Source organism: Lissotriton helveticus, chromosome 5_1 (assembly GCF_964261635.1).
Source record: "Lissotriton helveticus chromosome 5_1, aLisHel1.1, whole genome shotgun sequence".
NCBI classification, from domain to species: Eukaryota; Metazoa; Chordata; class Amphibia; order Caudata; family Salamandridae; genus Lissotriton; species Lissotriton helveticus.
This window is the reverse complement of record NC_136065.1, coordinates 1737421883-1737437917: the sequence shown is the minus strand read 5'-3', so window position 1 is coordinate 1737437917 and position 16035 is coordinate 1737421883. Positions and strand designations below refer to the sequence as shown.

At 49.5% G+C, this 16035-nt stretch overlaps 1 protein-coding gene across 1 annotated transcript in view; it reads right to left on the bottom strand.

Moving 5' to 3' along the window:
• The window catches only part of LOC144755781 (uncharacterized), a 548432-nt gene that overhangs the window by 341985 nt on the left and 190412 nt on the right, over nt 1-16035 (bottom strand). Inside the window, exon 2 of the mRNA XM_078645019.1 lies at nt 785-2146. Within this exon, the coding sequence (XP_078501145.1) occupies nt 785-2146 (1362 nt within the window). The remainder of the gene's footprint in view (nt 1-784; nt 2147-16035) is intronic.

The following is a 16035-nucleotide window of genomic DNA, read 5'->3' as shown; positions in this document are numbered from 1 at the left end:
GCAATGAGGTAACCCGGTTTGAGTCTGGGCTGTAGAGGCTCGAGGTTTAAGTCTAAACAGAAGCAATATGCACATGAGTGCTACAAAGAAGTCCTGAAATATTCTCCTTCACATCCTTCAATGTATGGGTTTTAAACCTCTAAATAACTTCAGCCCATTCTACGCGTCTGTGATCTATTTAAACCAATCCCTTTCAAAATGAAAGCATACTTGGTGCCAAGAGGCAGTAGAAATGTTATGATTGGAGTCATACATACACTTCAACCATAACATCCATTGTGAGGCTGCCAATGCTGTAGCCCTTCCAGCATTCTCCTAGACTGAGGGCTCTGAAAGACGTGGGGCCAGAATGCCGGTGCTAGAATATTGTCAATATGAATATTGTCTCCTGAATGTCTCCTGAAATATTGTCCCATTCGACTTAATAACAGAATATCTACACCGGATGGGAAGGTATATTTAGAATACAACCTTTCTAGACAATTAGTGAGTCTACAATATGAGGAGATGCAACCCTCTGAAGTAACCGTGGTATTCACTTTTGGTATAACTAAAAGAAATTAGGGACACACACGCACAAACAAACAATGTGAACATCATTTTCACACAGGGCTCCTGGTAATAATTCCATAACAACTGTCCTGTGTGCATTGTTACTAATTGTGATATTCATTGAAATACACAACAAGTACTTTAGATTACTCATATCTAAAGAACATTGATATTCTGTTTGACATCTTCAACAATCAAACGAAACTGAAAACGACATCAATACATTTCTTACCTGTGGTAGTTGTTGCTTCTGCAACACCAGCGGCTGAAGTGCTAATCTTGGAGCTATTGATGTAGTCAACCGTTGAGGTGGATAACGTTGGACCCAGTGACACATATCTCGTGGTGGACCAGTTCCTTTCCCCTGTTGTCTCATTTGTAGATAACGTAGATAATACACCAGTTTGTGCACCTAATGTGCTGGTTGTTCCAGAAACAGATGAACTCGTTACTACACCAGCAGATGTGCTATTCTGGACCGTTGCGGATGGCAAGGTTGCATTTGTTAACATGGTGGGATGTACTGTGCTATTTGCAATATTTTCTGTGCTCTCTGTTTGTTTTGTGACAGTCTCAGTAGATGATGACATTAAGGGAATGTGGGTGAAGTTGGTGTTTGTTGTACTTGTTGGTAGGTCTGTGGTATTTCCATTTATTGAAATAGATGACACCTGCGTTGTTCTGTTTGTGACTGCTATCGATGATGTATGTTCTGTGTTATTTACAGATGGAGGTGTTGTGACATTTGCAGATGACGAGGAAGAAACAAAAGCAGACGAACTGTGAGTGGTTGGGTGTAGTGATACAGCAGTTGATTCTGTCCCGGATGTATGGTTGATTGGAAGGGGTGTGGTGGTGGGTTTATATTGCAGTGTTGATTCTGTTTTGGATGATTGATTGGCTGTAATGGGTTCAGTGGTGGTTCTATTAAACCTATCTGATGTATGCTCAATTGTTGATTGTGTGCTTGCTGAAAGACTGTTGTTCTGGAGTGTAGTGATGGGATGTTCCGACATATCAGGTGTATGCTGTGTTGCTGGCTGTGTGGTCTCTGAATTATTGTTATTTACGGCTGCAGTGCTGTTGAGTCGTCCCACCATGTCTGATGTATGCTGCACTGCTGTTGTTGGTTCTTTTCCAACTGTATGAGTGTAGTTTGAAGTAGGTTCTTTTGTACTTAATGTATCTTTGTTCTGTGTGTTGCCGCGTGTCAATGATGCTGTAACTCCCAGAGTTCCATTCACATCTTTTTGGCTTGTTTCCAAGACAGTAGAAGCTGCAGTGCTGTTGATTCTTCCCGCCATGTCTGATGTATGCTGCACTGCTGTTGGTGGTTCTATTTTAACTGTATGAGTGTAGTTTGAAGCAGGTTCTGTTGTACTTAATGTATCTTTGTTCTGTGTGTTGCCGCGTGTCAGTGATGCTGTAACTCCCAGAGTTTCATTCACATATTTTTGGCTTGTTGTTTCCAAGACAGTAGAAGTCACAACATTTTCAGATGGTCTTCCGGTAGGAAATGATGAAGTGCTTTCTCTGCTGGGCACCTGTCCTGACACTGGCTTTGTATTCGAAGCAGGCACAATTGTTGATGTATCTATAAAAGAGGGATGTCAAGAAAAGTAGGTGATGATGGTAGATTAATCAAAATGCAAATCAAAACACAAAACTGATAACGATTTTGAAAATCTTATTTTGAATACTAGTCTTCATAGGAACGTACAGAAAACTAACCTTGAAATGTGACACTTTTAATGTTGTGTTATGACTATCGAAAGTAAGATAAATGAAAATAGCCAACTATCTAAACCATAAATTAACTACAATAGAGGGGCTACTCATTCTACAGTGCACATGCAGGAATTCCACAGTTAGCGTTTGATGTAAAGTTAGACTGCAATGAGAAACTATATTGGTGGATAGTCCATTCACATCCAACTTTACACCACACCCTTAATAGTCATGGGATGAATTTGCATCCAGAGGATCTGTACCAGAGGTCATTTACATATGCATTGGTAATACTGAACACTTGACAAGATATGGTTTCAAGGCACAGTTAGGGAATGCTCTTGCTCTAACAAATGAGTTATTCTTTAGATAGGGTTGCAATAGCATACACCATGTTGTAGCTGCTCTCAGTCTAAACCATGTGGGTAACCTTCCTCGGTTGAGTACCTACTCTGCTATGCTGCAACCTAATAAGGTCAACTCATAAACACGCTCATAGGGGGATTTAATTATTCATGTTTTCATGTAATACGCTGCATATTATGGTGCCCCTGAAGAAGGTAATAGAGCCTGGATTAGAGTGTGTTAAACTCCTTCACTACACTTTTTCCTTACATATAAATGGCACTGATTGACAGTGCTTGTTAAACGGGCAGTGGGGAAAAGAATTGAGGACACCAGAAAAAAGAAGGCAACACATAAAACAGCAAAACAAAATTCATAGAACTGACGCACTTTCAACGAAAGATTCATGAGCTAACCTAGACATCAGAAACAGTATATGGCCCACAGATACGTATGGGTCAATGCAGCTTATGCCCAAGGTCAACTCCAGGAACACCATACTGCCCCAGAATCCTGAAGCATGCATGAATCCCTTATTCATTTTGTTTAGCTTCCTCCAACTAGCACTAGATACCAGATGCTGCTACCCAATTGTGTTGAGAAATCTCACCAGGAGGCATTGTAGTGCCTGATAATTCCGCAAGGGGACGCAAATTCTTTCTTGCCCACGGCTGCACACAAGAAAAAACTCCACCACGCTGCGGTTGGCACAGTTTTGCCAGAACTCTGCATTCCAAGGGGAATGGGGAGTGGGCAAAACCCTACAAACTCAGCCGGCAGAGCCAAATTTTTCACCAACCCCTAATCCTAATGCGTATTTTCGACTCACTCTGTTGTCAGTTTTGCATTACTGGCAATTAATTAGTTAGGGGAAGGAATTGTGTGATTATGTAACTTTCTGTCCTTTTTTGGGATTTTATGTAAAGACTACCTAATGAATAGAAATATGCTGATGAGTTCTGAAACAACTTGGGGCCAGATGTACAAACCAGTCTTCTGGTTCCAAACGCTTTGATTTGGAGTTTGTGACAGAAAAACGCTTTTAGCAATGTGCTAAATCTGTTGCAGGAATCGTTAAACTCTTTACCAAATCCTAAAATAGAGTTATAAATGGATAAGAAATTATCCATTTGTGACAGAAAAACTACTTATAGCAATGTACTAAATCCATTTCAGGAATCATTCAACTTTTTGCCGAATCCTAAAATAGGTTTAGAAATGGATACAAATCACTATTAGGAAAGGGTGTGTTGTAGGCCTCCTTTCCAAATAGTGATTCCTATCCATATATATCTATGGTTTAGGACCAAAATAGCAATCATAGATCACTGAAAAGGTACTGACCCACATCACATGTTGGGTTGGTAACTCATTCATAAAAGGGAATGAGTCCCATGGGAACACGTTGCCCCTAATACATGTTTACAATATTTGATTGGAGGCAGGCACTGCAAACTCTAAAGCAAACAAAAAAAAATACAAAATGAATAAATGAACTTTTCATTTTAGACGCAGCCCAGTTTCCTTTAAGAAAAAGAGGCTCCATTTTTTTTTTTAACTTTATTGAAAAGCGATCACAGACATGGTGGCCTGCTGACCCCATCAGGCCACCATCCCTGTGATGGCATCCAATTGTAGTGAGCGCAAATTTACAACATACCTCATTAAAATTAATGAGGTAGGTCGGATTCCGACCCACTACTATTAAGATGTGCGTCTTCAGTGTTCCTCCTGGGGTAGAGAACAAAGTAAAGCAGGATAGAGTAAAGCAATCTAGGGTAATCAAAGACTTTAAAGCAACTACCTCTCTGGATATTCCTTCTTTATGGAATAACAATTGGGGTGTAGTGTTTCATGTCATACGTTATTAGAAAATGGTAAATAGTAAATAGAATATTTGCAGAATAACTTTCAACACAATATATAATGTTCATATCTAAAGTACTAACATTTTACAAGAATAGGAAGGAAAATACCCCAATATGAACTAAGACTTAATCAAATATAAATATTCATAGAGCTCAAGAGCAGTTCAAAAAATTAGCTTCTGCATCACACACTTATTTATTCATGGAAGATAGCTCGGATTTTAGCTACACAATCAGACTAATTACTGAATTTGCGGGGTGTGATATTCCACATTCTGCATCTAAATTTTTTATGTTTGTTTTAGAATGCCATTCCGAAATCTTTAAAGGATTCGGTCAAAAATTGGACAACCATGTCCTTTGTAAAATGTCGTTTTGTTCTCGAAGAGGTTTATTAACAACAAATTGATACCTGCCTTACTGAAGGATGTTATTTGCATTTCTGATATAAAGTAATCACTGCTGTAAACTGTGGAAAGGATGGACTGGCGGATGATGAAACAGGCTCAATAATGGCAAACCTGAAAGATAATTAACAAGCACTTGAGCGACCTTTGACCCTGTCACCAGGTAGGTCGCCCCCCTAGCCACCGCGTGTTCCTCCCCGTGCTGTGCTGCTGCGCTCTGACCAGCCATCCTACGAGCCTGTTCCTGTAACCTGTGGTGTTGTTATTCTTTCGTTTTTGCCATGGTAAACTTGTGCTTGTAATTCCGTCGTTTTCCCCTCATTACCCTATGCCTTTTGTAACTTGCTTATTTTCGTCGTTCTCCCCTCGTCCCCCTTTGCCTTTTGTAACTTGCTTATTTTCATCGTTCTGCCCTTGTCCCCCTTTGCCTTTTGTAACTTGCTTATTTTCACTGTACCCCTCACTCCCCCTTTGCCTTCTGTGCCCTCCCGCTTCCCGCCTCGCCCTCTGCTTCCCGCCGCTGCACCCTGCGGCCCTGCCCCCCCCGCCGTTCCCATTCGCCACCCCACTCCCGCCTCCCAGCTGCTCCTCCCTCCCTCAGCCCCTCATATGGAGGCCGCACGGCAGATGCGCAGCGGGCGCGCGCAGCGGGCGCGCCGATTGTGCGCCGAAGGCACGCCAAAGGCAAGCCCGTCTGCGCCCTTCCGCGCCTGGACCGCGCCCAGTGCCAGGACCCCTGGCCCCCGTCGATGCCAGCCCACACGACAGACCTACGATGCCGCCACGATAAACGCACTCAAACCCGACTTGAATCCCGCCTGCTACCGCGCCACCCCGAAACGCACCCATGGACCCTTCACCTGCCAAGCCTGCCAGTTCACCTGCCTACGGACCTCCACCGCACCCGAAAGGCCAGGCACCAGCAATAACCACCTCAAGTGCATCCTGCTCAACACCCGCTCCGTCCACAGACACGCTGTCGAACTCTGGAACCGCTTTGATACAACAGCACCAGACGTCGCCTTCCTCACGGAAACCTGGATGAACACGTCCTCAGCGCCCAACATCGCCATAGCCATCCCAGACGGCTACAAGATCATCCGGAGGGACCGCGTCAACCAGACCGGAGGAGGCATCGCCATCGTCCACAGGAACACCATCCGCATCACGATCAACTCCGACTACACCCTCACCGCCGCCGAGGACCTCCACTTCCAGATACACACCGACCCCAAGACCACCCTCAGAGGCACCCTCATCTACAGACCCCTGGGACCACGGACACAATTCAGCGAAGCCATCGCAGACTTCATCAGCCCACATGCCCTCACCTCCTCTGACTACATCCTCCTAGGGGACCTCAACTTTCACCTGGAGAACAACAAGGACAGCAACACCACCACCCTGCTGGACAACCTCGCCAACCTCGGACTCAAGCAACTGGTTAACACCCCCACCCACTACGCCGGCCACACGCTTGACCCCATCTTCTCCTCCAGCAAGCACATCTCCTTCAGCCACTCCACCGGACTTCATTGGACTGATCACAGCTGCGTCCACTTCAGCTTCAGGAGAACCACGACCCATCACCACCCGCAACAAGTTCCCCGCAGGAGCTGGAACAAGATCACCGCCGACCAGCTCACCACCGCCCTCAGCCAGAACCCTCCCGCCAGCACAACGGACCCCAACGAAGCAGCCCGCATCTTCACTCAGTGGCTCACCAACTGCGCCGACGACCTCGCACCACTGAAGAACCCTCCCAGCAGACCCGGCAACAGGAAAGCCTCGTGGTTCACCGACAAACTTAAAACATCCAAGAAAAACTGCTGCACCCTTGAAAAAGTCTGGCGCCTCGACCAGAATACAGAAAACATGACTACCCTCAAGAACGCCACCAGCACACACCACCAGCTGATCCGCACCACCAAAAGGACAACTTTCAAAGAACGACTGCACAACAACACCCACAACAGCAAGGAACTCTTCAGCATCGTCAAAGAGCTCTCCAACCCCAGCGCCGGAAACAACAACATCACTCCCTCGCAAGATCTCTGCGACTCACTCGCCTCCTTCTTCCACCACAAGATCGCCGACATACACAACAGCTTCGGCGCACCGACCACGCACCCCACCACCGAACCAACGCCCCACCACCACCCTCTGCGCCTGGACCCCGGTCAGCACCGAAGACACCACCCGCACGATGAACACCATCCACTCCGGATCCCCAACCGACCCCTGCCCCCACCACGTCTTCAACAAGGCCGACTCCGTCATCGCACCCCAACTCCGGGACATCATCAACATCTCCTTCAACACTGCCACCTTTCCGGAGAGCTGGAAGCATGCCGAGCTCAGCGCCCTCCTGAAGAAACCGGCAGCGGACCCCACCGACCTCAAGAACTTCCGCCCCATCTCACTCCTCCCTTTTCCTGCCAAAGTCATCGAGAAGACCGTCAACAAACAGCTCGCCGCCTTCCTCGAGATGTACGGATCCCTCGACCCCTCACAGTCCGGTTTCCGGCCAACCACAGCACTGAGACCGCCCTCATCGCAGCTACCGACGACATCAGATCCCTGCTCGACAGCGGGGAAACAGCTGCCCTCATCCTTCTGGACCTCTCTGCAGCGTTCGATACTGTCTGCCACCGCACCCTAATACAGCGCCTCAGCAACATCGGAATCCAAGAGAAGGCACTGGAGTGGGTCATCTCATTCCTCGCCGGAAGAACCCAAAGAGTCCGCCTCCCCCCGTTCAGATCCGAGGCCACCGAAGTCATCTGCGGCGTACCACAAGGATTCTCACTCAGCCCCACCCTCTTCAACGTCTACATGAGCCCCCTCACAGCCATCGCACGCCAACACAACCTTAACATTATCTCCTACGCCGACGACACCCAGCTGATCTTCTCCCTCACCAACGACCCCACCACCGCCAGAGCCAACCTACACGAAGGAATGAAAGACGTCGCCGAATGGATGAAGAACAGCCACCTGAAACTGAACTCAGACAAAACGGAAGTCCTCATCCTGGGATCTTCCCCCTCCGCCTGGGACGACTCCTGGTGGCCCCCTGCCCTGGGCACCACCCCCAAGCCAACGGACCACGCACGAAACCTGGGCTTCATCCTGGACTCCTCCCTCTCGATGACCAGACAAGTCAACGCCGTCTCGTCATCCTGCTTCAACACCCTGCGCATGCTCCGTAAGATCTTCCGATGGATCCCCACTAAAACCAGGAAAACGGTCACCCAGGCATGCGTCACCAGCCGACTGGACTAAGGGAACACCCTCTACGCGGGAACCACTGCCAAACTACAGAAAAGACTCCAGCGCATACAGAACACCTCTGCACGACTCATCCTGGACATCCCCCACCACAACCACATCTCCGTCCACCTGAGAGACCTACACTGGCTCCCCGTCAGCAAGAGGATCACGTTCAGACTCCTCACCCACGCACACAAGGCTCTCCACGACCTGGGTCCCAAGTACCTCAACAACCGCCTCACTTTCTACGCGCCCACCCGCCAGCTGCGATCGACCAGCCTCGCCCTCGCCACAGTACCCCGCATTCGCAGAGCCACCGCCGGAGGAAGATCCTTCTCCTACGTGGCGGCCAAGACATGGAACTCCCTCCCCAACCACCTACGGATGACCCACGACTATGTCTCCTTCAGGAAGCAACTCAAGACCTGGCTTTTCAAGCAGTAAGGGATCCCTCCCTCCCAGCGCCTTGAGACCCTCCCGGGTGAGTAGCGCGCTATATAAATTGTTTGATGGATTGATTGATTGATTGATTCAATAGGTCTCGCAATTGGGAGATTTTCAGCTATTGGCATTGTAAATGACAATGCTTTTTATTTATATGTTTAAAAACCTGCTTTAATACAAGGCATTGTCAGTTACAATACCAATGGGTCAAAGTTTAAAAAAAAGCGAGACCTATTGCATTGCAAATGAGTAAAAGAAAGCATATCACCGAGTATCGCCACCACGAGTGTATAAACAAATTACAGAGCTTAGTAAAACAAAACCTCTAGAGTGTAAAAACAAGGACGGGAATCCACAGTTGCGCAAAAGCAAGTAGTTTAAACACATCATAAGGAGTATTAAGACCTTAAGGTGTAGTAAGACCTTTTTAAAGTGGAATACAGAAACATTAGAATTCCCAATTTCCCAATGTGAACATATAAAATAAAATACATGAGCTAGTAAATATGTCTGTTAATCATACAAAATTATCACAGAGCGTAATGAAACCCTTGTAAAGCATAGCCCAAACATTTGGAGCTCCAGTATGAACATATGAAAAAGATCACAGGGCGTAGTGAAAACAACTGCAAAGTGATACAAAGACACTGAAGGCTCTCTCTGTATCACCAACATGTGTGATAAGCAAAATCCCAGAGAGAAGACCTAAAAGTGATCGCCGCACCAAAGAATGTATGCCTCAACGTGAGATTTGCTGATGAGTGAGAGATGTTATAGGGATTATTGGGCCTGTGTGAGATGCTGAGAATGGGAGTTTAGTTTATCATCTGTACAAAAACCGCTCTTGGCAAAGTCAATATATCTCGCCTTTGCCCCTATCGACGTTCTAAGATTGTAAGCCCTGCCGTGCAGCATCCCTATTTGCTATAATGCATACCTAGCTCAAAAGAATAGAGTAATTTGCCTAGAACACTGTATCACAGCAGGAGCACCTCAAATATGAGATGCGGTACATAGAAGAGTTTGGTGTGGCAGGTGGAGGTGAGATATGCAGGGCTTTGAGTGGGGCAGGTCCCTTGGGGCTCAAACCTGGCAGTAAATGAAAACGGACTTTGAAACTAGTCCCTATCAGACCCAATGTTCAGTGGCATAGCTAAGGGGGGAGTGGGCGCTATTTTGGGGGTGGCGGCGAGAGCAAGGTAAGTTTTACTGGGTGGCAAACTCAGGGATCGCCCGGGTGGCAAACACTCTAGCTACACCACTGCCTATGTTCATGTCCTTAACTTTACAGGTAAAACACTGATCGATTTAAGAATAATGACTGTAAAAACAGCTAAGGTATTCAGGGTCAGACTGAACATAGAACAGGAGTAGTAAAACTATAACACATATCCCTCCATGTGTCTGTCTGTCCAACTGTCTGCCTGTACACAGACACACCCACCCGTTTCCTCAAACAAAGACAGACACTGCGGCGGACTCCAGGACTGCCCTGTCCACAATTTACCAATCGGTTATCGATCTGTCTTGTCAGAATCATGTAGCGAGTCTTCCCTATTTGTACCTAACTGTCTTACTACTGCTTTCATTAAACTGTACTATTCATATCTGTCCTGGCAGAGTCTTGAAGTGAGCGTGCCCTCTTTGTACCCAGCTGTGCTATCACTTGCATGTAGTTTGTAAGTAACTGTCCTATTAGTATCATGCAGTTAACCCGCCCTATTTTTATCTGTACTATCAGTATGGCACAGTGAGCGGTCCATATTTGTACCTATCTATCCTGTTAGTGCCATATGGTAGTGGTCTGCCCTCTTAGTATTATGTGATACTTGTAGTTAACTGTCCTATAACTGTTTTGGTTAGCATGTCCTATTAGCACCTCACAGTCCTATTAGAGTCATTTAGTTAGCACACTGTATTTGTATGTAACTGTCCTATTAGAATCAAGATCTTGGAGTGTTCTAAATAGAGCATGTAGTTACCTGCTCTGCTCACTGCCCCACGCCGTCGATTTGTTTTATTTACCATGTGTGTGCCTATCCCTGTTTCAGGAGTGTGTGCGGCGCCCCCACAAGCATTTACCCAGCCCAGCCAGTACAGGTCCCATGGGCGTTCTTTGTTTCTATATATTCCATAAAGTTAAAAGGATTTACTTTGGTTCCCGCCATTTGCAATTGATAAATAAAGAACCCAGAACGGGTAACTGTGTAATATTGTAATGTGAAGTTGTAGGACTTTTTTGGCTTCTATGGGCCTGTGTTATGGTCCAATGTGTCGGGTTTTACTGTTGATTTCCTGATAATAAAACAGACATTACTGGCAGGAAGCTGAAGCTCAGCAGTGGTTCATGCCTGGCGAACACTTATTCAGCGCCTCTACGCAAGGTCAAAACTGCCCAATTTCTAAACATTGCCGCTTTTCTTTGTCATTTTCTACATCACCAGTAGGGGGCACTTTTATTTTTGTTCCAGGGACTATTTTCTTTCCCAGTTCGCCCCTGTGTGTCTCTCTGTAATGTGCGTGTCCACATATATTCACTCATGCTCCATCTCTTGGACGCGAGCATGTGTGTGTGTGTATAGATCGTGAGCGACAGACAAATATATATGCTCAAATAAGTATGGATTTGTTGTGTGTGTGTTTATATATAGATATATATGTCACACACATCCTCGTAAGAGACAGTGAGAAAGGACGTGTGAGCATGTATGGTTTCTGTGTCTATGCTCTGGCCTTGGAGATGTAAGTGTTTACTTACGCATCTCTCCCTTCGTGATTCTCTCCTCCGTCGTCCTGCCTCCCAGTCTGCCTCGACTGACCTCATTTAATCAATCAATCAATCAATCAATCATACTACTTGTATAGTGCGCTACTCACCCGGAAGGGTCTCAAGGCGCTTGGGGGAAGGGGGCCGCTACTGCTCGAACAGCCAGGTCTTGAGTTGTCTCCTGAAGGCGAGGTGGTCCTGGGTCGTCCGAAGGTGGATGGGGAGGGAGTTCCATGTCTTGGCCTCCAGGTATGAGAAGGATCTGCCTCCGGCGGTGACTCTTCGGATGCGTGGTACGGCAGCGAGGGCGAGGCTGGCGGACCGTAGCTGGCGGGTGGGCGTGTGGAAGGTCAGGCGGTCGTTGAGGTACTTGGGGCCCAGGTCGTGGAGAGACTTGTGTGCGTGGGTGAGGAGCCTGAACGTGATCCTCTTGTTGACGGGGAGCCAGTGCAAGTTCCTCAGGTGGCCGGAGATGTGGCTGCGTCGAGGGATGTTCAGGATGAGTCGGGCGGAGGCGTTCTGGATGCGTTGTAGTTATTTCTGTAGCTTGGCTGTGGTTCCGGCGTAGAGGGTGTTTCCGTAGTCCATCCGGCTGGTGATGAGGGCTTGGGTGACCGTCTTCCTGGTTTCGATCGGGATCCATCGGAAGATCTTGCGGAGCATGCGGAGGGTGTGAAAGCATGAGGAGGAGACAGCGTTGACTTGTCTGGTCATTGAGAGGGAGGAGTCCAGGATGAAGCCCAGGTTGCGTGCAAGGTCTGTCGGCTTGGGGGCGTTGCCCAGGGCTGGGGGCCACCAGGAGTCGTCCCAGGCGGAGGGTGATGGTCCAAGGATGAGAACTTCCGTCTTGTCTGAGTTCAGTTTCAAGCGGCTGTTCTTCATCCACTCGGCGACGTTTTTCATCCCTTCGTGGAGGCTGGCTCTGGTGGTGTCGGGGTCTCTGGTGAGGGAGAGGATCAGCTGGGTGTCGTCGGCGTAGGAGATGATGTTGAGGTTGTGTTGGCGTGCGATGGCTGCGAGAGGTCTCATGTAGACGTTGAAGAGGGTGGGGCTGAGTGATGATCCTTGCGGGACGCTGCAGATGACTTCGATGGCCTCGGAACGAAACGGGGGGTGGCGGACTCTTTGTGTTCTTCCAGCGAGGAACGAGATGATCCACTTCAATGTTTTCTCTTGGATGCCGGTGTTGCTGAGGCGTTGGACTAGGGTGCGGTGGCAGACCGTGTCAAACGCGGCGGAGAGGTCCAGGAGGATGAGTGCCGCTGTTTCCCCGTTGTCGAGAAGGGCTCGGATGTCGTCGGTGGCTGCGATGAGGGCGGTCTCGGTGCTGTGGTTGGCTCTGAAGCCAGACTGCGAGGGGTCGAGGGATCCATTCGTCTCGAGGAAGGCGGCAAGCTGTCTGTTGGCGATCTTCTCAATGACTTTGGCAGGAAAAGGGAGGAGCGAGATGGGGCGATAGTTTTTGAGGCCGGTGGGGTCCGCTGTGGGTTTCTTCAGCAGGGCGCTGAGTTAGGCATGCTTCCAGTTCTCCGGGAAGGTGGCGGTGTCGAAGGAGGTGTTGATGACGTCTCGGAGTTGGGGTGCGATCGTGGAGTCGGCCTTGTTGAAGACGTGGTGGGGACAGGGGTCAGTCGGAGATCCGGAGTGGATGGTGTTCATCGTGCGGGCTGTGTCTTCGGTGGTCACTGTGGTCCAGTTGCAGAGGGTGGCGGTGGGGTGCGTTGGTCCAGCGGTTGGGTGCGAGGGAGGTGCGCCGAAGCTGTTGTGGATGTCGGCAATCTTGCGGTGGAAAAAAGAGGCGAGGGAGTCGCAGAGATCTTGTGACGGAGTGATGTTGTTGTTGCCGGTGCTGGGGTTGGAGAACTCCTTGACGATGCTGAAGAGTTCCTTTCTGTCGTGGGCATTGTTGTCCAGTCGATCCTTCAGTGATTTCTTCTTGGTGGTGCGGATGAGCTGGTGGTGCTTGCGGGTCGCGTGTTTGAGGGCGGTCATGTTGCCAGTGGTCCGGTCGAGGAGCCAGGCTTTCTCGAGGGTGCGGCAGTTCTTCTTGGAGTCCTTGAGTTTGTCGGTGAACCAGGGGGCCTTCTTGCTTCTGGGTCTGCTGGGAGGGTTCTTCAGTGGTGCCAGGTCGTCGGCGCAGGCGGTCAGCCACTGTGTGAAATTGCGGGCTGCTTTGTTGGGGTCCGGTGTGCTGGCAGGTGGGTTCCGGCTGAGGGAGGTGGTGAGCTGGTCGGCGGTGATCTTGCTCCAACTTCTGTGAGGAACCTGTTGCGGGTGGTGGTGGGTAGTGGTTTTTCTGAAGCTGAAGTGGACGCAGCTGTGGTCGGTCCAGTGAAGTCCGGTGGAGTGGCTTAAGGCGATGTGCTTGCTGGCTGAGAAGATGGGGTCAAGCGTTTGGCCGGCGTAGTGGGTGGGGGTGTTGACCAGTTGATTGAGTCCGAGGTTGTCGAGGTTGTCCAGCAGGTCGGCGGTGTTGCGGTCCTTGATGTTCTCCAGGTGGAAGTTGAGGTCCCCTAGGAGGATGTAGTCGGCGGAGGGGAGGGCGTGAGGGCTGATGAAGTCCGTGATGTCTTCGCTGAATTGTGTGCGTGGGCCCGGGGGTCTGTAGATGAGGGTGCCTCTGAGGGTCATCTTTGGGTCGGTGTGAATCTGGAAGTGGAGGTGTTCTGCGGCGGTGACGGTGTCGTCGGCTTCGCTCGTGATGCGGATGGTGTTCTTGTGGACGATGGCGATGCCTCCTCCGGTCTGGTTGAGGCGGTCCCTCCTGATGATCTTGTATCCATCCGGGATGGCGATGTCGGGGGCTGAGGAGGCATTCATCCATGTTTCCGTGAGGAACGCGACGTCTGGTGATGTGGTGTTGAGCAGGTTCCAAAGTTCGACGGCGTGTCTGTGGACGGAGCGGGTGTTGAGCAGGATGCACTTGAGGTGGTTGCTGGGGTTCGGCTTGGCGGGCGCGGTGCATGTTCGGAGGCAGGTGAACTTGCAGGTTGAGCAGGTGAAGGGTCCGTGGAAGCGTTTCGGGGCGGCCCGGCAGCAGGCGGGGTTCCGGCCGGTATTGAGTGCGTTGAGGGCGGCGGCGTCGTAGGTATGTCGGGTCGTCTTACGTCGGTGGGGTCCAGGGGTCCTGGCGCTGGGCGCGGTCCAGGCGCGGACGGGCGCAGCCGGGCTTACCTTTGGCGCGCCTTCGGCGCACAATCGGCGCGCCCGCTGCGCGTGACCGCTGCGCGTCCGCGTGGTCGCCATTTATGGCGAAGTGGGAGGGAGGGAGGAGCAGCTGGGAGGCGGGAGCGGGGAGGGCACAGAAGGAAAAAGGGGCGTGGCCGCGAGCGCGGCGGCGGGAAGCGGGGAGCGAGGCGTACAACACAGCACTGGGGGAACAAAAAATGCAGATGCGGATAACAAGATGGAAAAAAAGATTAAAACAGCACAGATGGGAAAGAACTGGAGTTAAACGGCACAAATGGGGAAAAATAAACAGACAGACTGAATAATACGGCACAAATGGGAAAAAGAGAGATAGTACACGCTGATACTGCGAGGGCCGGGATCAGCGAGGCAGAGGGTCGGGGTCAGAGAGGCAGGCTCTGCGAGCAGCAGTGGGTTGAGGAGCACACGCAGCATCTGGTGGCCCTGCGGCGCGGGGGTGTCCTGAGACAGGTCACCCCCGCGTTAGTGAAGTACCCCCACTAGGCCCCCACCAGACCCCTTCTAAAGTCGCCCAAGCCAGGTTTGCATAAGTCGCGGGGCTTGTAAAACATGAAATCGAGAGGCACCTCTTTTATCAGATAGCTCCCAGAAGCTTGTCTATCCTTTATTGGGTACTAGGTGTCTGTTTTAAGAGATCCCACAAAAGCTGGTAAAAAGGGAATTTGAGTTTGCCATTAAGAAAAAGTGAAAAAAAGGAAACTGATTATGGGGAATAGATTCATATTAGGAACTTCGCATCAGAGAATATTACGAATGGTCGATTGGAATCACACCTTGTACCGGCATGTGTGAAAGCGCCAAGAGGTTATATACTTTGTTTTTAGCACTCTATAAGAGCTTTCATGAAACCGAAACGTAATAAATGAGCACTGGTTTGCGGTGGTGGGACACGACGCAAGCCTCTCAGAGAACGGGGGCTCGAGCGTGAGGCAAGGACACAACGTGAGGAGACGCAGTGCGCATGTGCTGCAACGCTGGGCAAGTGGGCAGGGTCTAAGGGAGACAGGACGGTCACCAACCTCACTTCCAAAGAAACCCGACAGAAAACCAACAACAATAGATCTCGCAAGCGAGCAATGCATGCGCTGCAATGCAGGCAAGACCTAAAAACGACAGACAGTGAAAAAAAGGAAACTGATTATGGGGAATAGATTCATATTAGGAACTTCGCATCAGAGAATATTACGAATGGTCGATTGGAATCACACCTTGTACCGGCATGTGTGAAAGCGCCAAGAGGTTATATACTTTGTTTTTAGCACTCTATAAGAGCTTTCATGAAACCGAAACGTAATAAATGAGCACTGGTTTGCGGTGGTGGGACACGACGCAAGCCTCTCAGAGAACGGGGGCTCGAGCGTGAGGCAAGGACACAACGTGAGGAGACGCAGTGCGCATGTGCTGCAACGCTGGGCAAGTGGGCAGGGTCTAAGGGAGACAG